At 44.2% G+C, this 14,869-nt stretch overlaps 1 protein-coding gene across 6 annotated transcripts in view; it reads right to left on the bottom strand.

Annotated features, from left to right (window-relative positions):
- Nucleotides 1-14,869, bottom strand: part of PITPNC1 (phosphatidylinositol transfer protein cytoplasmic 1) — a 190,203-nt gene that overhangs the window by 82,562 nt on the left and 92,772 nt on the right. For all 6 annotated transcript variants that reach the window (XM_081162710.1, XM_081162712.1, XM_081162711.1 and 3 more), the window contains one exon: nucleotides 6,200-6,348. In XM_081162710.1, the coding sequence (XP_081018836.1) occupies nucleotides 6,200-6,266 (67 nt within the window). In that variant the 5' untranslated portion in view covers nucleotides 6,267-6,348. The remainder of the gene's footprint in view (nucleotides 1-6,199; nucleotides 6,349-14,869) is intronic.

The following is a 14,869-nucleotide window of genomic DNA, read 5'->3' as shown; positions in this document are numbered from 1 at the left end:
TGAAGATTGTATCTGGATATTCAGAATCCAATAATGACCATGCAGAGTCTTTAAAAGTAGCTTGGACACAAGCTCTGAGGTCGGAATCTCTGGCTCTGGCACTTTTCTATGACCCGTTGCCGAGGTGGTGTTGCAGAGGCAAGCCACATGAGCTTGGGGCACTGGGCTCCTTCTCTGGGGCAGATCAGGGAGAACAGGAAGAGGAAATATGGAAGACAGACCCAAGCCATGGCAACAAAGCTCTATCAAGGAGCTGATAGGTAGAGTGACCAGCTGGTGGCTTTGTCTGTCCAGTTAAGCAGGATTCATGGCTTATGGAAATTGTACCTTCTCCTACCTAGAGCCACTCTGGGCCAGGAGAGGTTGCCCTGGAAGACAAGAACCATGTAGCAGGAGAAATGTTCTTTCCGTGCAAATCGATTCAGGCATTAGGCAGAATCACTGTTGGAAGCTGGCAACCCTCCCTGACTGGCAGCTGCCAGCACAGCCTAATTAATCCAGCAGCCGTGGTGGGGAAGAGCATGACACTTCATGACTGAAAAACAAGCCTAAAATAGGCTTCATCTCTTCCCCAAGGCACCTCCACCCCCACCCTGATTCTCTCTCATGGCTTCAATGGGAAGGGACTGGAGAGGTGCTGGGGATGAAGTGAAAGGAAAAGGGGACAAAAAAGCCCCCCTCCCTGTATGATTCTGGGCTACAGGTCTGATTGAGAATCACTATTCCAGGGTTTGATGAGTATCTTGCCTCCTTTCCCTGGATGCTATTTGAAACCAGGATTTTTGAAGACAAGCCAAGAAATACCACTTATTTGGTTCACTAAACTGGATCAAAGGACAATCACCAAATGTAGTGATGTATGGGCACTAATGCAATGTCCTAAATGTATTAGGCAACCACCAAAATGTACTGTGTACCCAAGAGCGTATTAGACATCGTAGGAAGGGCCAGAGGCTAGAGCAAGCCCATCATCCCTGGGAGATGAGAGCAAGCACTAAGAGGATAAATGGCACTTATAAAAGACACTATACCAAACTGAAAAATAGGCAAAGGACTTCAAGAGGCATTTCTCCAAAGAAAACATACAAATGGCCAATGAGCACATAAAAAGATGCTCAGCATCACCAGGCATTAGGGAAATAAATGCCCATCAAAACCAGGAGATACCACTTCACACCCACTAGGACAGCTATAACCAAAACAGACAATAACACGTGTCACTGATCATGTAGAGAAATCGGACCGTCATATGCTGCTGGTGGGGATGTAAAATGGTATCGTGCTTTCGAAAACAGAAGTTCCTCTCCCCACTTAGGGGTGTCTCAGGCTGGGACTGGGAACTCAATGGGATGCCTTAGGCATGGGATTTTGGGACAAGTGATAAAACGAAATAAGGGACACTTCAGACCTACTCATGGCAGCCATGGGGGTGATAAAGAATGAAACAGTCTGATTCTACTTGAAGATGGTTCTCATCATTGCTGCTCTTGGCCCCTTGGAGCTGCCCATTCTCCAGAGAATTCTGTAGGCCATGAACATCCTTCCATGGAATGTCCTTTCTGCCCCGACAGACTCAGAGAGTAGGTCCTGACTACGTAGGCTTTGAGCATTTCTAGTCCCTCTAATAGTTGCTTTGGATATTAAATTTAAAAAGCAATTTCTGAATGAGATTCAGGTTATTTTGTCAGCTCCCGAATTCAGGACAATGAAAATTGTCTGTGTAAATTATTAAATGGGCACTGGAGCATCTTACTACTGCCAGCTGGACTCTCAGAGCCCACTTTCCTGTAGCCAGGGAAGGGGTCCACAATATGCCACAGTGGCCTAAGGATTATTAAGAGCTGAAGACACTGGAGAATCAAGTTTGCTTTTTCTGAACTCCCCTTATCTGCCTAAAAGTAGAGCCTCCTGAAGGAATTCAACTCTCATCAAAACCACGAGATACCACTTTACAACCAGAGAAGAAGGACTCCTATGGCCAGAGACCAGAAGTAAACACCAGGATATGAAATCGTCTAAAGAGACATTGTCACAAAATGATCACATCTCCTATCCACTCTCCTAAGGCGCCGTTTATTTTTCATAAAAGTCACCTTTTCCCCCCATAAATGCCTTTTCTCCCCTTCCTCTTCCCGTTAAAATGGTATATAAGCCCCAAATTCTAACCACCCATTGAGCCACATAAAAATTTCTTTTCCCCTGTTAATCAGTCCGTTACCATTTAATCTGCAGGCCCCCAATTACTCATTCTAAGTGGGTGAAGGCAAAGTTTTCCTCTGTGACACCACTCATGCGATGTCACACATCAATTTTTCTTCCTTTCTCACTAAACAACAATCTCCCTGCTTCTAAGATGCGTGCTCATACTCTTCTGAACATGCCCAGAACCATGTAAATGATAAAAGAATGGATCTAGCTTAGATTTGTACAAAGGGAAGAATAAGTGCTTTTCCCTGGGCCTCACTGGTTCCTCACTTACGGACGCTGGAGGAGAGTTAGGATAATGCCTGAAACATACTTTGAGCACAGAAAATTCAGGTTGAAAAGGATCTGAAAGGCTGTCCAGTTTAACCGCCTATTTGATATTTGTATCTGCTCAGGGACAGCCTGAAGACTGGGTGTTCTGCTCACGCTCAGGCACCCCCAGAGACAGCATAAATGACCGTAAGGCACCCTACTGTGCTCTGAGACGACTTGCATTCGGAGATTTCTTCCTTAAACAGAGCCTAAACCTTTCTGCTGGCATTCTCACCCATCACTCTTTGTCCAGTTGGCCCTCCAGGCGTCTTATAGAATACACAGGCCTGATACTTCTCCCCAGGCTACACCATTATCCAGTTTTATCTATTATCAAGCTTTTCTAGGCTAAACGTTCTTGGTTTCTTCAGTCATTTTTCATGTCACTTGGGTTTCTAATCCTAAAATTCATATGAACAATTTTAGAAAAGTGGAGTAAGTAGCAGGGACTTGCCCTACTAGATATCAAGGCTCTTTTATAAAGCTATAGTCATTTGGAATTTTAGGATTATATTCTCTAATTCCATTTAAAACAACCCTGCTGCCATTTTAATCAGACTTGCATTAAATATATAACTGATTTGGGAATTGACGTCAACTTGATAATACAGCATTTACTGCTATTTGTCCAGGGTTTTTATTTTATTAAAAATTTTTTTTCTTTTAAATATATCTTTATTGGTTTCAGAGAGAGGAAGGAAGAGGGAGAGAGAAACATCAATGATGAGAGAGTCACTGATTCGCTGCCTCCTGCATGCCCCCAACTGGGGATCGAACCATGATCTCCTGGATCCTAGGCCATGCTGAACTGCTGAGCCACGCCCGGCCAGGCTGTCCAGGGTTTTTAAAATGTCGTCCTCTACCATTTTATATTTTTCTCCGGAAAGATTTTGTGTGTCCTGTAAATTTGTTAGTGGGTATCTTCAATTTTCTTTTTCTATTGCAAACAGAATTTAAAAAATTTGTATTTTCCACTTATTGCTCCTGCTGTATAATAATACTGCTAGTGATTTTTGTATGTGGATTTTATACCCAATGATCTTGTTGAATTCTCATACTGATGTTAACAGTCAAGGATAAATCTGATCAAGTCATGACTTATTATTACACTCTGAGGTATTTGATTTCCCAATGTTTTACGGAGAATTTTCACATCTATGTTCTTAACTGAGATGGGTTTGTAAGTTTCCTTTCTGTACTGTTACTGTTCAGTTTTGCTGTCAAGGTTCAAGAGCCAGGCAACATTCACTACCTTCCCAGAAGTCACCAGCCTCTTCCTCCCCTTCCTCAGCAGCAGATCATTCCTCTCTAGAACATCTTCCTCTTTTTATTGGGAAGAAAAATTTAAATGAATCAACATCTCCCTTCTCTTCCTAAACAACATTAGCAGCTTAGAGTGTTTGTACTATAATTACTATCCTCTCATCTTCTGCTATTGCTATTATTTAAATTCCATGAATATACCCCCAATTGCTCATTATTAATATTTTAAAACATTCTATGCTTATTCAGATTTGCCCAGAAGTTTACCAACTTCTTATTATTACTTCTTGGATTCAATTTCCTTTTCCTTCAAGTACATCCTTTAGTAGTTCTTTCAGTATGAGTCTCTGTAACCTCTTTGTCTTTCATTGTCAAAAGCGATTTTTATGCACGATTCTCAGTTCCAATTTCCCATCTGCATGGGCCAAGGCCACATACCTTGTCCCCTTATAGGTGTGGCACCCTCTAGATGTGAGGCCTATACTCAGTTCTGACAGCCACCGGCTTCCTTAGCATTAGCTCATCTGCTTTCCGTTCTGGTTTGAATTTCCTCTTTATTTCTTGTACCTGAGGATTTCCCTTTCTTTGTTTAGAACTCTGCTTTATATTGTTATATTTCATCCTGTGTTTGTCATACGAGGTGGTGGTGGTGGGGGGAAGATCCACATTAATCTTTCCAGTTCCTATTCCTGGAAATCTAGATATTCTATTTATAACAAATTTCCCTCTTACTGCTGTTTATTACTTGCCTTTAAAATAAATACCATATATTTTGATAGAGAAAACAGACATGACAGAGACAGCTAGGCACTTCTCGTTCTGTTTCAGGAAAAGTTATAAAGTTTTCTAAAATTTTTTCTTGAATTTGGTAAATAGAGAACATTCCCCAGGCAATAACTTGGGAAAAGTCAATCGGCTGCCAAGAAATGAAATTTTCCCTAGGTCTGTACCTATTTTTCTCACATCTCCCTCGCTTCTCTGCTCTACAGAGATGATCCCGGCTCAGTATTTGAATTATATCGTCCGCACTAACAAGCCAAAGCCGTATGTTGAGAAAACCTGTCTTTGTAAGGAAGCCATCCCCAGGCAAGACCTGGAACTCAGCTATTCCTGCAAATCAACAGCTGGCTGGAGGCTGCACTGGTTCTAAGCCCTGGGAATTCACAGCTCCAAGTAGACAAACAGGATCAATCTAATTTGCATTTCATCGTGACTCAGGAAATCCCTGGTACTCTACCCCTGGGCAGATTAAAATGTGTTGGTTTAATAAGCCCAAGGCCTTCACTGTCAGGATCTCGGCCTGAGAGATTTCCACACACTTATTGGCAGGACCCAAACTCTCCATCAAGAAAGAAGAGTCAACTTCAGCCTGTCAGAGGGTGGAGGCCACATGAGAATGGCGGAATCCCAATCTGGCTCGACTCAGAACTGTCTGACCACGGTCAAAGCACGGAGAATGGGTCAGGGAATAAACTGGGGGCACTGTCCAGCTATTGCGTCCAAAATGCTTTCTGAATAATCACATATGGGCTGACTGGAGAGGCTGTACGTGGGGATAAAGAGTATTCATGGAAATGATAGCAAAGCCCAGGCTAATCACACACTAGTTCTAGTCGACAGTTGCTTTCAATATAATATATTCCATATGGCATGTGACTGCAAATTTCTGACTCAGGAAAGGAGAGGAAAGAAAGGGGCTGGAACGGAGGCGTAGAATGGGGAAAAGATCAAACAAGCACCAATAATCAATTATGCCACGAGTGATAAGAAAATAGCAAGAGATTAAGGTCTGTATTTTGTAAAGCGGAAATGGCAGTCCTGATTAGTGCTGCTTTGTCATCCTCAAATCTTTACCCTTCCAACGCAGAGGTGACTACCTCCACAGTGGGAAGGAGGGGTCCACCTGAAAAACAAAACCACCTTAGCACTGCACATCATACTTTGGTCACAGGTAACTGTTCGTGTTGTCAATTCCCTTTGCAGACACCTGAGTGATCACCTGGCAGAAAGGGGAAATCTTACCAAGTCAAGACCCCAATGGCACGCTGCCATCTTCAACACTTTTCTGCACCTTGCAGGCAATGCTACCTTCTCCTACTACCCCTGAACCAAAGGAGAAGACAAAGTCCTTTAATCCTTAAGATCAGATTTCATCTTAACTTGTCACTCAGGGGGTGGGAGAGGTGAGAGGAAAGCTTCTCTTAATGAAATGCAGTTGAGGACTATTCTGCAGTACACGGGGATTCTGTTGTTGGAAGCAACTAGACTGGTGGATGCAGAGGGTGGACGTGATGATTTTCCAAGTCACCTTTTTTATCCCAGACCCAGCCTTTACCTCAGTGGTGCTGTGGGGCCAGGTGGGAGGGGCTCCCATGTGGTGAGAGAGCCCACAGGCTGGATGCAAGCTGCCACCACTCACCTGTTGAGATACACACGCTTCTCGGTGAACTGCCCGTTGCCATGGTGAGGGTCCTCGAAGGGCTCATTTTGGACGACCTCCACCCCTTCCCCTCGGTCGCTCTGTTCGTGGCTGTGCTTGCTGATCATGTACAGCTGTCCGATTTTGTACTGCAAAACACAGAGATGGAGGTCAGCCCCACTGCTCACCTTTGAAAACACACACACACACCCGCCATCGACGGTGCCACAAATGACTAACATCAACACTTTCTGCTCAGGGAAGAGAGCAGGGAAGAGAGAAAAGGCCTGGTGTTCCTTTTCCTTGTGAGTGAGGGCTGCAAGTCGTGAGCAGAATGTAGAAACAACGTGTTCCTGTGAACATTTTGCATCACCTTGAGGTTGGCAGCCCACCAGCCCATGGAGTGGCAACAGGGAGTTTCCCTTCCCACTCTGGTCCTACAGGGTTAAGTGGAGCTAAAGTCCTATTTTTCTCAGCAAAACACAGGCCAGGATGTGCTCTCTCTGTCCCTTCTTTCTGCCTAATTAACTGTATTGCTGGGCACAAGAGGATTAGATGTCACCTGTCTCTTCCATCACCTCCAGCAAAGTGTTCAAACTCTCCTGGAGGGCTCTGTCCCCTGAAAAGGCAGATTTCAAAGGTGGCTGGATGTCAGAATCACCTGGAAACTTTTTAAAACCGCCAGATGCCCAGCCCCCAACCCCAGAGTGAAACCTGTGTTCTAAAGGCTGATCTCCAATGAGGAAAATTACAGTATCTTTAACTGCTTTTGTCCAATTCCATCAACAGTGTGGAGCCTTCCAGCCTGGGGTCTCAGAAGCCATGTGCGCTTCCAGGAAAATGATGATATGGAAAAACACAGAACATGAACAGTTTCTGTCCTGGCTTCATTTTCAAGCTGCTCCTCTCTTCTCCCTGCCTCTCTGAAAACCCTGGGGCTGGCAGGCATTTCTCCACCCAGCGAACTTTCAAGGTGGCAAAACTCATTTAATGGAGAAAAAACAGATAGAGAGGAAGTAGAGAAGAGTCAGGAGGCAGGACAATGCCACTTGCTGTGGTCCTTCCCACAGCACACACAGTGTCCTCATCATCAAGGGCCCTGGGATGGGATGGGATGGGATGGGATGGGATGGGATGGGATGGGATGGGATGGGATGGGATGGGGGAAAGGGTCCTGTGTCTACAGCAAACTAGTGACAGTTCTGGGCTGCTCCCAAAAGAGCCGAGACCAGCAAGGACGCATGAGAGAGAGAGAGATTATAAATTAAGGAGGCAGGTGAAATGCACAAGTCAACAGTGCAACTGATTCCCAAGCTGAGAGGACACACGTCAGAGATCCCACTTTCACTCCGAGACAGGTGCAGGGAGGGGAGTGTGAAGAGAATCTGAAAGGCCCTGGTCTGAGGCCAGCCCGAGGGACCAGGGCCAGTAACCATGACGACGAGAGCAGAGGGTGGCTGGGTCTTCTCAAAGGGCAGTGCTTCCCTATCTGTGCCACGCCCTTCCCTAGGATGGTTGGCATTTAAAATGCCCTTTAAAAAAAATTTTTAGTGAATTTATTGGAGTGGCATTGGTTAATAAAATTATATAGGTTTCAAGCATACAATTCTGTAATATAGCATCTGTCTATTGTATTGTGTGTTCACCACCCAAGTCAAGTCTCCTTCCATCACCATTTACCCGCCTTTATCCTCTCCTATTAACATACTTTTAACACAAGTGTGTGTGTTTGGGAGGAGGGAGAGCTCGGAGGATAAGAGCAGGAAGAGGAAAGAGGAAAATCAAAGGTAAAATCTATTTTTAAAACAATTTCTGGAATCAGAAACATGACTTGGCTTCCCCTTAATAAGTTCTTACTCTTATTTTTGCTCACAAAGACTAACACTCTTTCAAGGAGGAAGACAGTAAGAAAAAGCTTATGGATTAAGATCTGTGCGCTATACCCATGAGATCAACAGTCCACCGTGTGCAGAGGGGCACACGAACCTCTAACACAATCCTCAGCTGCCCAGAGAGTGAAGCCTTCACTGGCAGTTGCTTTGTACTTGGTGTTCAAAAGAATAAGTATTTACCAACAATGAAATATTATTCAGCTATAAAAAGGAAAACAGCGCCGATACAGTGCTGCTTAATGGGTGTTATGGGTTGAATTGTTTCCCAAAATTCCTATGTTGAAGTCCCAGTAACTCAGAATGTCTTTCCAGAAGTGATCAAGTTAAAATGAGGACATCAGAGGAGGCACGAATCCAAATGGACTCGTGTCCTTATACAAGGAGGTAAGTTGAACACAGACACACACAGAAAGAAGAGGAGGAGAATTGATGCAGGGAGAAGACGGCCGCCTGCAAGGCAAGGACAGACCTGGAACAGATCCTCCCCTCACTGCCTTCGGAAGGAACCCACCCCGCCTGCTGACACCTTGATCTTGGACTTCCAGCATCCACAACTGTGAGGCCACACGATTCCGGTTGTCGAAGCCACCCTGTGTGTGCTGCTTTGTTACAGCAGCCCTCGATAACTAACAGTGGGTACAGGATGGGGTTCCTTTTAGGGTGATGAAAGTGTTTTGGATCTGGAGAGAGGTGGTGATTGCACAACATTGTTATAGGCTAGATGCCACTGAATTGACTTTAAAAATGATTAATTTTATGTTATGTGATTTTCACCTCAATTTTTTAAAAAGTGTTATTCTGCTTCTGAAGCCATTACCTCTAAACCAAAATTCTGTCAAGGGCTTTAGTGGGGGATTTGGCAGAAGGGACAAGTCTACCACTGGATGGTCTTTGGTAGCTCCAACCACCCACATATGAAAAATATAGGGGATCAAGGACAATGCATGACAAAGAAAAGCCATTAGCCATACACAAGTCAGCCTGACTCTGTTCAGCTCAAGTGCTTCCTGCCCCGTGAAGGGACCGGGCCGAGGCAGCTGGCAGCTGATTCACCTGCACTAAGAGGAGGGCCAGGCTGCCCGGCCTCATTGATCATTCCCAGGGCTCCTGAATGAGCTAGTGCAGGGCAGACATCAGCCTTAGCTCACTAAGATAACGTCAGTCTGGGAGCAACCGACTGACGTTGGACGCAGAGATGTAGGTGACATTGTGGTGGCTGGGGGGACACTCAAGCCCACAAAATGAGATGGTCAAGGGCTCTGCAGCGGTCACTTCCTTCCTTCCCAAATGAATCAGGTCTGCTCGGCTGGTTGTGGACATTGGAGCTGGGCCATGCAGAGGGAAAGGTTTTGTTGTTTATAAACCACAAATTGACTCACAGACACATGCATTTCTCAGTTAGGAGGAGAGAGCAAGTCAGATGGACCTTGAATCATCTGCCTAAAAATCACCAGACACACTCCTAAAAATGCTGAATCCCAGGCCATTCCAGTCCTTTTACATTCAGACTCTGGGGGACAGGGAAGTTGGGAATCTCACTCAAATGCACACTAAATGAAGAGAACCACTGGGTCAGAGAGAGGTGACAGCACTCACTAGGACTTGCTCAGTACAAAAAGGTGACCAGGTCAAAATGTTCCACCTTTAGGAGGCCTGTTTCTTCTTTGATACTCATTTTTTGCAAAGTTCCATCCGTAGTTCAATGAAAATAGCATATCCCTGATCACCAACTGCAAACAAAATCATACATCAAATGAACACAGCCAAATCCCAAGACTCAGGACTCCGAAGACTCTAAAGCCAGACACTTGATGGTGATGATGGTGCTGATGATGATAGTGATGATGGTGGTGATGGTGATGGTGATGGTAGTGGTGATGATGGTGGTGATGGTGATGGTGGTGATGGTGATGATGGTGATGGTGATGATGGTGTGATGGTGGTGGTGATGGTGGTGGTGATGGTGATGATGATAGTGATGGTGGTGATGACAGGGGGGGTGACAGAACATAGCTTAATTGATTTCCTATAAGTTAGGTGCTTCGTGTTCATTTCTAATACAATGACTCATGCAGATGGGTGTTTTCAGACGAGGAAGCTGAGTCTCAGAGAGGTTAGATACTCTCCATGCCACAAGGCTTCCAGGTGGCAGAGCTTGGATTTAACACCACAGGTCTGTGCTCTTTTTCTCTCCACCCAACTTTAGCCCTTATGTCTTTAACAGGTGAATTGCTTCAACAAATCAAAGCCTCACAGTGATTAAAGACGGGATCGTTCAGAGCCACTGCCTCTGAACCCGACTGTTTCAGAAGATGAGTAACAAAAGCCTGATATCACTTGAAAGATCAAAGTTGTTTGAACTGTGCTCATGTATGAAATTGTGGAGCAATTATGCTCTAACTTTGTAAAATCTATTGTTATAATTCCAGAGGTTGGATAATCATCATTACAAGCAATCACAGTTAGAGACAGCTCAGCACCGCAGGGCTGGGCCTCCATGTGAGCCATCGTCAGAATAGCTACCCCAAGTAATTATCTCCACAGTAAAAGACACGGGGATTCAAATCTTTCCCACTTGCACAGAGCGCTGCAAAATTTGAGAGAAGGCAGAGTTGCAAGATGTACCTGGAAAAGCCAAGCGATTTAATCAGTCTGCACTTTGCAAACTCCATGGCTGGGCACAATTAACCTAATACAGTTCAGCCTCCAACTCTGATTTTAGAAAAGGTGACCCCATACCAACATCCCTGAGTATGGTAAACAATTATTAACGGAGCACCAGTAACACCGTGAACATCACCATCACCGTGAACATCCAGTTGCGCCATGTACTACTGGACCCAAAGTTTTGGGCTTAACACAACTCACAAGGCTGATTTTCACTTAACTGCTCCCCATAGCCTCCCATACTCCTCCACCCCAAAGAACCAAGGGGCAGCCATCTGTCTGCTTCCAACCAACCCCTGTCTCCTCCCTTCCTGTCCTCTTTTTCTTTCTCCGTTAGTCCCAAAACCTCTGCTTTGCAATAAACATCACTGACTCCGGATGGAGTTATCTCCTGACAATGTGACTTGGAACCTAAAGGCAGGCCTTTACCATCAAAATGGATGGATGTCACATAACCTAATAATCACGGAGAAACACCAGTCCTCTGACTTAACGTGGTATCATATATTTTTCCATCTGTGAAGTGGGCGTGATTCCTGCCTGTATTCCTCTGGCTATGTGGGTGAGGGAAAGAGTAGAGGGTGATACAATTTGGTATTCTTGGGAGTTTCCCACAGCGTTCACAGCACTATTCATGCATTTGTTGAAACTCTTTCTTCCAGCCTTTTCCACCCTTCATACACAACCTCAAAGCACAGTGAAGCAGGTGCCTCATGAAACGCAAAGAGCCCACTGAAGACTGTCTGAAAGATAGACCATCACGCAGGATTCGGGTGCACTGCCAAGTGGTGCCCAAATTGTAATTACACACAGGAAGAAAGAGATGAGTCCAGATTTTAACACCCTCATTTCAGAATGCCAGAGGCTAGGGGCCACTGTTTTCTGCAATCCCACAGCACAGCTAAGGCACTAGGGGAAATGTTCTGGTCTAGCAGTCAGCAAACTATGTGGGCTGGCACCTGTTTTTTCATCACCCCCTTTTTTTAAATAAAGCTTTATTAGAACACAGCCAAGCTCATTCATTCTGTGGCTACTTTCATGATACAACAGCAGAGTTGAGTAGTTACAACCAAGACTGTATGGCCTGCAAAGTTGAAAATATTTACTATCTGGCCCTTGACAGAAAAAGTTTGCTGACTCCCATTTTAGTTCACTGGTATTGGGTCTAGTCTGGGCCAGCCTTAGCTGTTCCCCGAGATTGGTGCTGTCCAGTCTGGTGGCCACTTGCCATATGTGGTTAGTGAGCATTTGAAAATTTGCCTGTGCAATGGAGGGACTGGATTTTAAATTTTCTTTAATTTTAATTAATTAAAATTTCAAAACTGACACTCAAATCACCTATTAGAAAACTTTTATACATGTTTGCGTGGGTATGTAAGTCTACTTTTTCAACTGGAAATTTTATGAAATCTAAATTCAGATCTGGTACCTTGAATGAAAATTTAGCATCTGATTTCAGTTTGCTGTAAGTATAAAATGCACAATGTATTTTGATGACTTGATAACATCCCCCCAAAATAAAAATAAAATAGCTCTTTAATAATTTTTATATTGATTACATATTGAAACTATAGTACCTTGGGTATACTGCACTGACTAAAATATAGTCTTAAAATTACCTATTTCTTTTTATCATTTTAAACGTGGAGACTAAGAAATTTAAAATTATGTATGTGGCTTGCATTTGTGGCTTATTGCACTTATTTCTATTGAACAATGCTGATCAAGACCCTAATCAAGCCCAAAGGGGATTGAGAGGCAGGTCATTATGTCACACCAAGACTTCAGAGGCTGGCTGGTCAGGTGACAGAGCCAGGCCCACGGTTTCCAAGTGTTTCCAAGCTAGCAAGGTGGAGCACTGGTAATTAGGGATCTATTTGGAGAAGCCCTCCCTCCTGAGGACTGGCGATTACCTGGACCTCCAGAGAGGTGATAATTGTTCACAGTGTGCTCTGTGCTCCGGTGGAAAGCACTGGGGTTTTAAAATGGAAAACCTGGAGCCGAAGCCCTGATTCCACCTTTGATTAGTTTTGTAACCTTGGACAATTTACTTACCTGAGCCACAGTTTCTTCCCATTAAAATGGGACTAGCAAAATACTTCACAGGACATGGTTAAGAATCAAATGAGAAAAAAACTTAAAATTAAAATGCTTCACAAAATATAAAACTGTACATGAATCGCTGGAGCGACTGCTCCTTGGGTCTGGGAACACACTGTCTGAGTGGGACCTGAAGATCTGTTTCGTTCGTTGCCCTGTGATGCTACAGTTCTGTAAGGGAAACAGGCACCTGCCATCCACCTGCACAATGCAGAAACAAAACAAAACAAAACAAAACAAAACAAAAACAAACTAACAAAGGAAACCTTACCATCTGCCTTTCCTTCTGTAAAAACTGTATTAGATGGACGTCAGATCAAACATTTGCCAAAATATTATAAAAAGCCTGGGAACTTCTGCTTATATGAGGCCCCTAGAATAGTCAAATTCATAGGGACAGGAAGTAGAATGGTGGTTGCCAGGGGGCTGGAGGGCTCGTGTTTAACGGGTGCAGAGTTCCAGTCTGGGATGATGAAAGCATTCTGGAGATGCTGGTGGTGATGTCTGCACATGAATGCACTCAACGCCATTGAATTATACACTTAAAAATGTTTAAACCGGTCAATTTTATGTGACGTATATTTTATCACACAATTTTTTGAAGCCTGGGAACATGTCATTTTCCAGTGAGTGTGGCTCACCTGCTTCATAAAGGTGGCCATCTAACAATGTTTCTATTTTTATGATTATGAAAGAGCTTTTCTTAAAAGGACAGGGACTTTTATATCTGACGGATCTTTGGTTTGAAAGCTTATTTGAAGGTGTCGAGCTGAACAGACCGGAGAGCCATTTCATGACCTCCCTCAGTGACAATGTTGCATGAGACGCCCTGATTCCCACCATGCCAGGGGCGCTGTCTAGCTCACAGAGCCCTAACCTTAAACTTGTCTTTAATGTTAGCATTGTGGAGAATTCACATTGCTGAAGCTCCCAAGCAATGCAATGCTGACTCTGACATGCGGCAGACAAAGATTCTGACAGAAGGGAAAGAGTGATTAACTGAATACAAATGCATTCTGAAGCTGCCAACCTCAACACGGGCAATGAGAACATCAGCTCCTTTTTGAACATGACTGTCACATTTCACAGACTGGCTCCTCCCCTTGTCTTCTCAGCCTGGGGATATGCCTGAGAGTGACTCTACAGCAATACATTATTCCAATTCCTTTTTCCTTTGGGAAGGTAATGTGTATTTTTACCTACAAGGGCTGGATCTGACTTGGGTTCTGCAAGGACCTGACTGGCTAACCCCTCAGTCTTTCTGGCTCTGAGATTCAACGTCCTGATTTCTCTATGTAGACAGGGAGGTTTGTTCTTTTTTTTAAAAAAAGGTGGAAAGTTCTTCGGTGTTTCGTCAGATCTCTCCCTGCCAGGTCAATAAACCACGAAAACCAATATCCGATGCCACAAAGAAAATACAAACCTGCACCTCATATTTCAGGATATCAGTGCATTATCACACATTTATCTTTCCTCCTGGATTTTTATAAGCAGTCCTCTGAGGTGCCTTGTTTACGTAATGCCTGTGTCATTATGCCAGGGTGCGGGAATGAGAGAGCTGATAAAAAGATTTAAGAAGGAGCTGGGTTATCGACATTTAATTCAAAAAATTCTTCTTTTGTGACAAACTAATATAAACAGCACCATACACTGATGCTTAACCCATCCTGAGTTTTGGACTGAAAAGAAATACAACAATTCAGCTCCAAGGGCTTAGGCTAGGCGTTGTGCTGGTGGTGTGAGCACAGCTCTATGCCTGTGGCTGCTGCAAAACTGTGCAAATTGTTTCCAGTACACTCAGCCATCTGAGAGTGGAATATACTTGACCAAACACAGGAGGGCACCAATATTCTTTGTAGTACATGAGAAGTAAGAGTGCAGCCCTGGCTGGTATGGCTCAGTTGGTTGAGAGGCAGCCCATGCACTGAAAGGTCACCGGTTCGATTCCTGATGAGAGCACATGCCCAGGTTTCAGGCTCAATCCCCAGCAGGGGTATATAGGAGATGGCTG

The sequence above is a fragment of the Miniopterus schreibersii genome, assembly GCF_964146895.1.
Source record: "Miniopterus schreibersii genome assembly, chromosome: 16".
NCBI classification, from domain to species: Eukaryota; Metazoa; Chordata; class Mammalia; order Chiroptera; family Miniopteridae; genus Miniopterus; species Miniopterus schreibersii.
The sequence above is the reverse complement of the archived record's forward strand: the minus strand, read 5'-3'. Positions and strand labels throughout refer to the sequence as shown.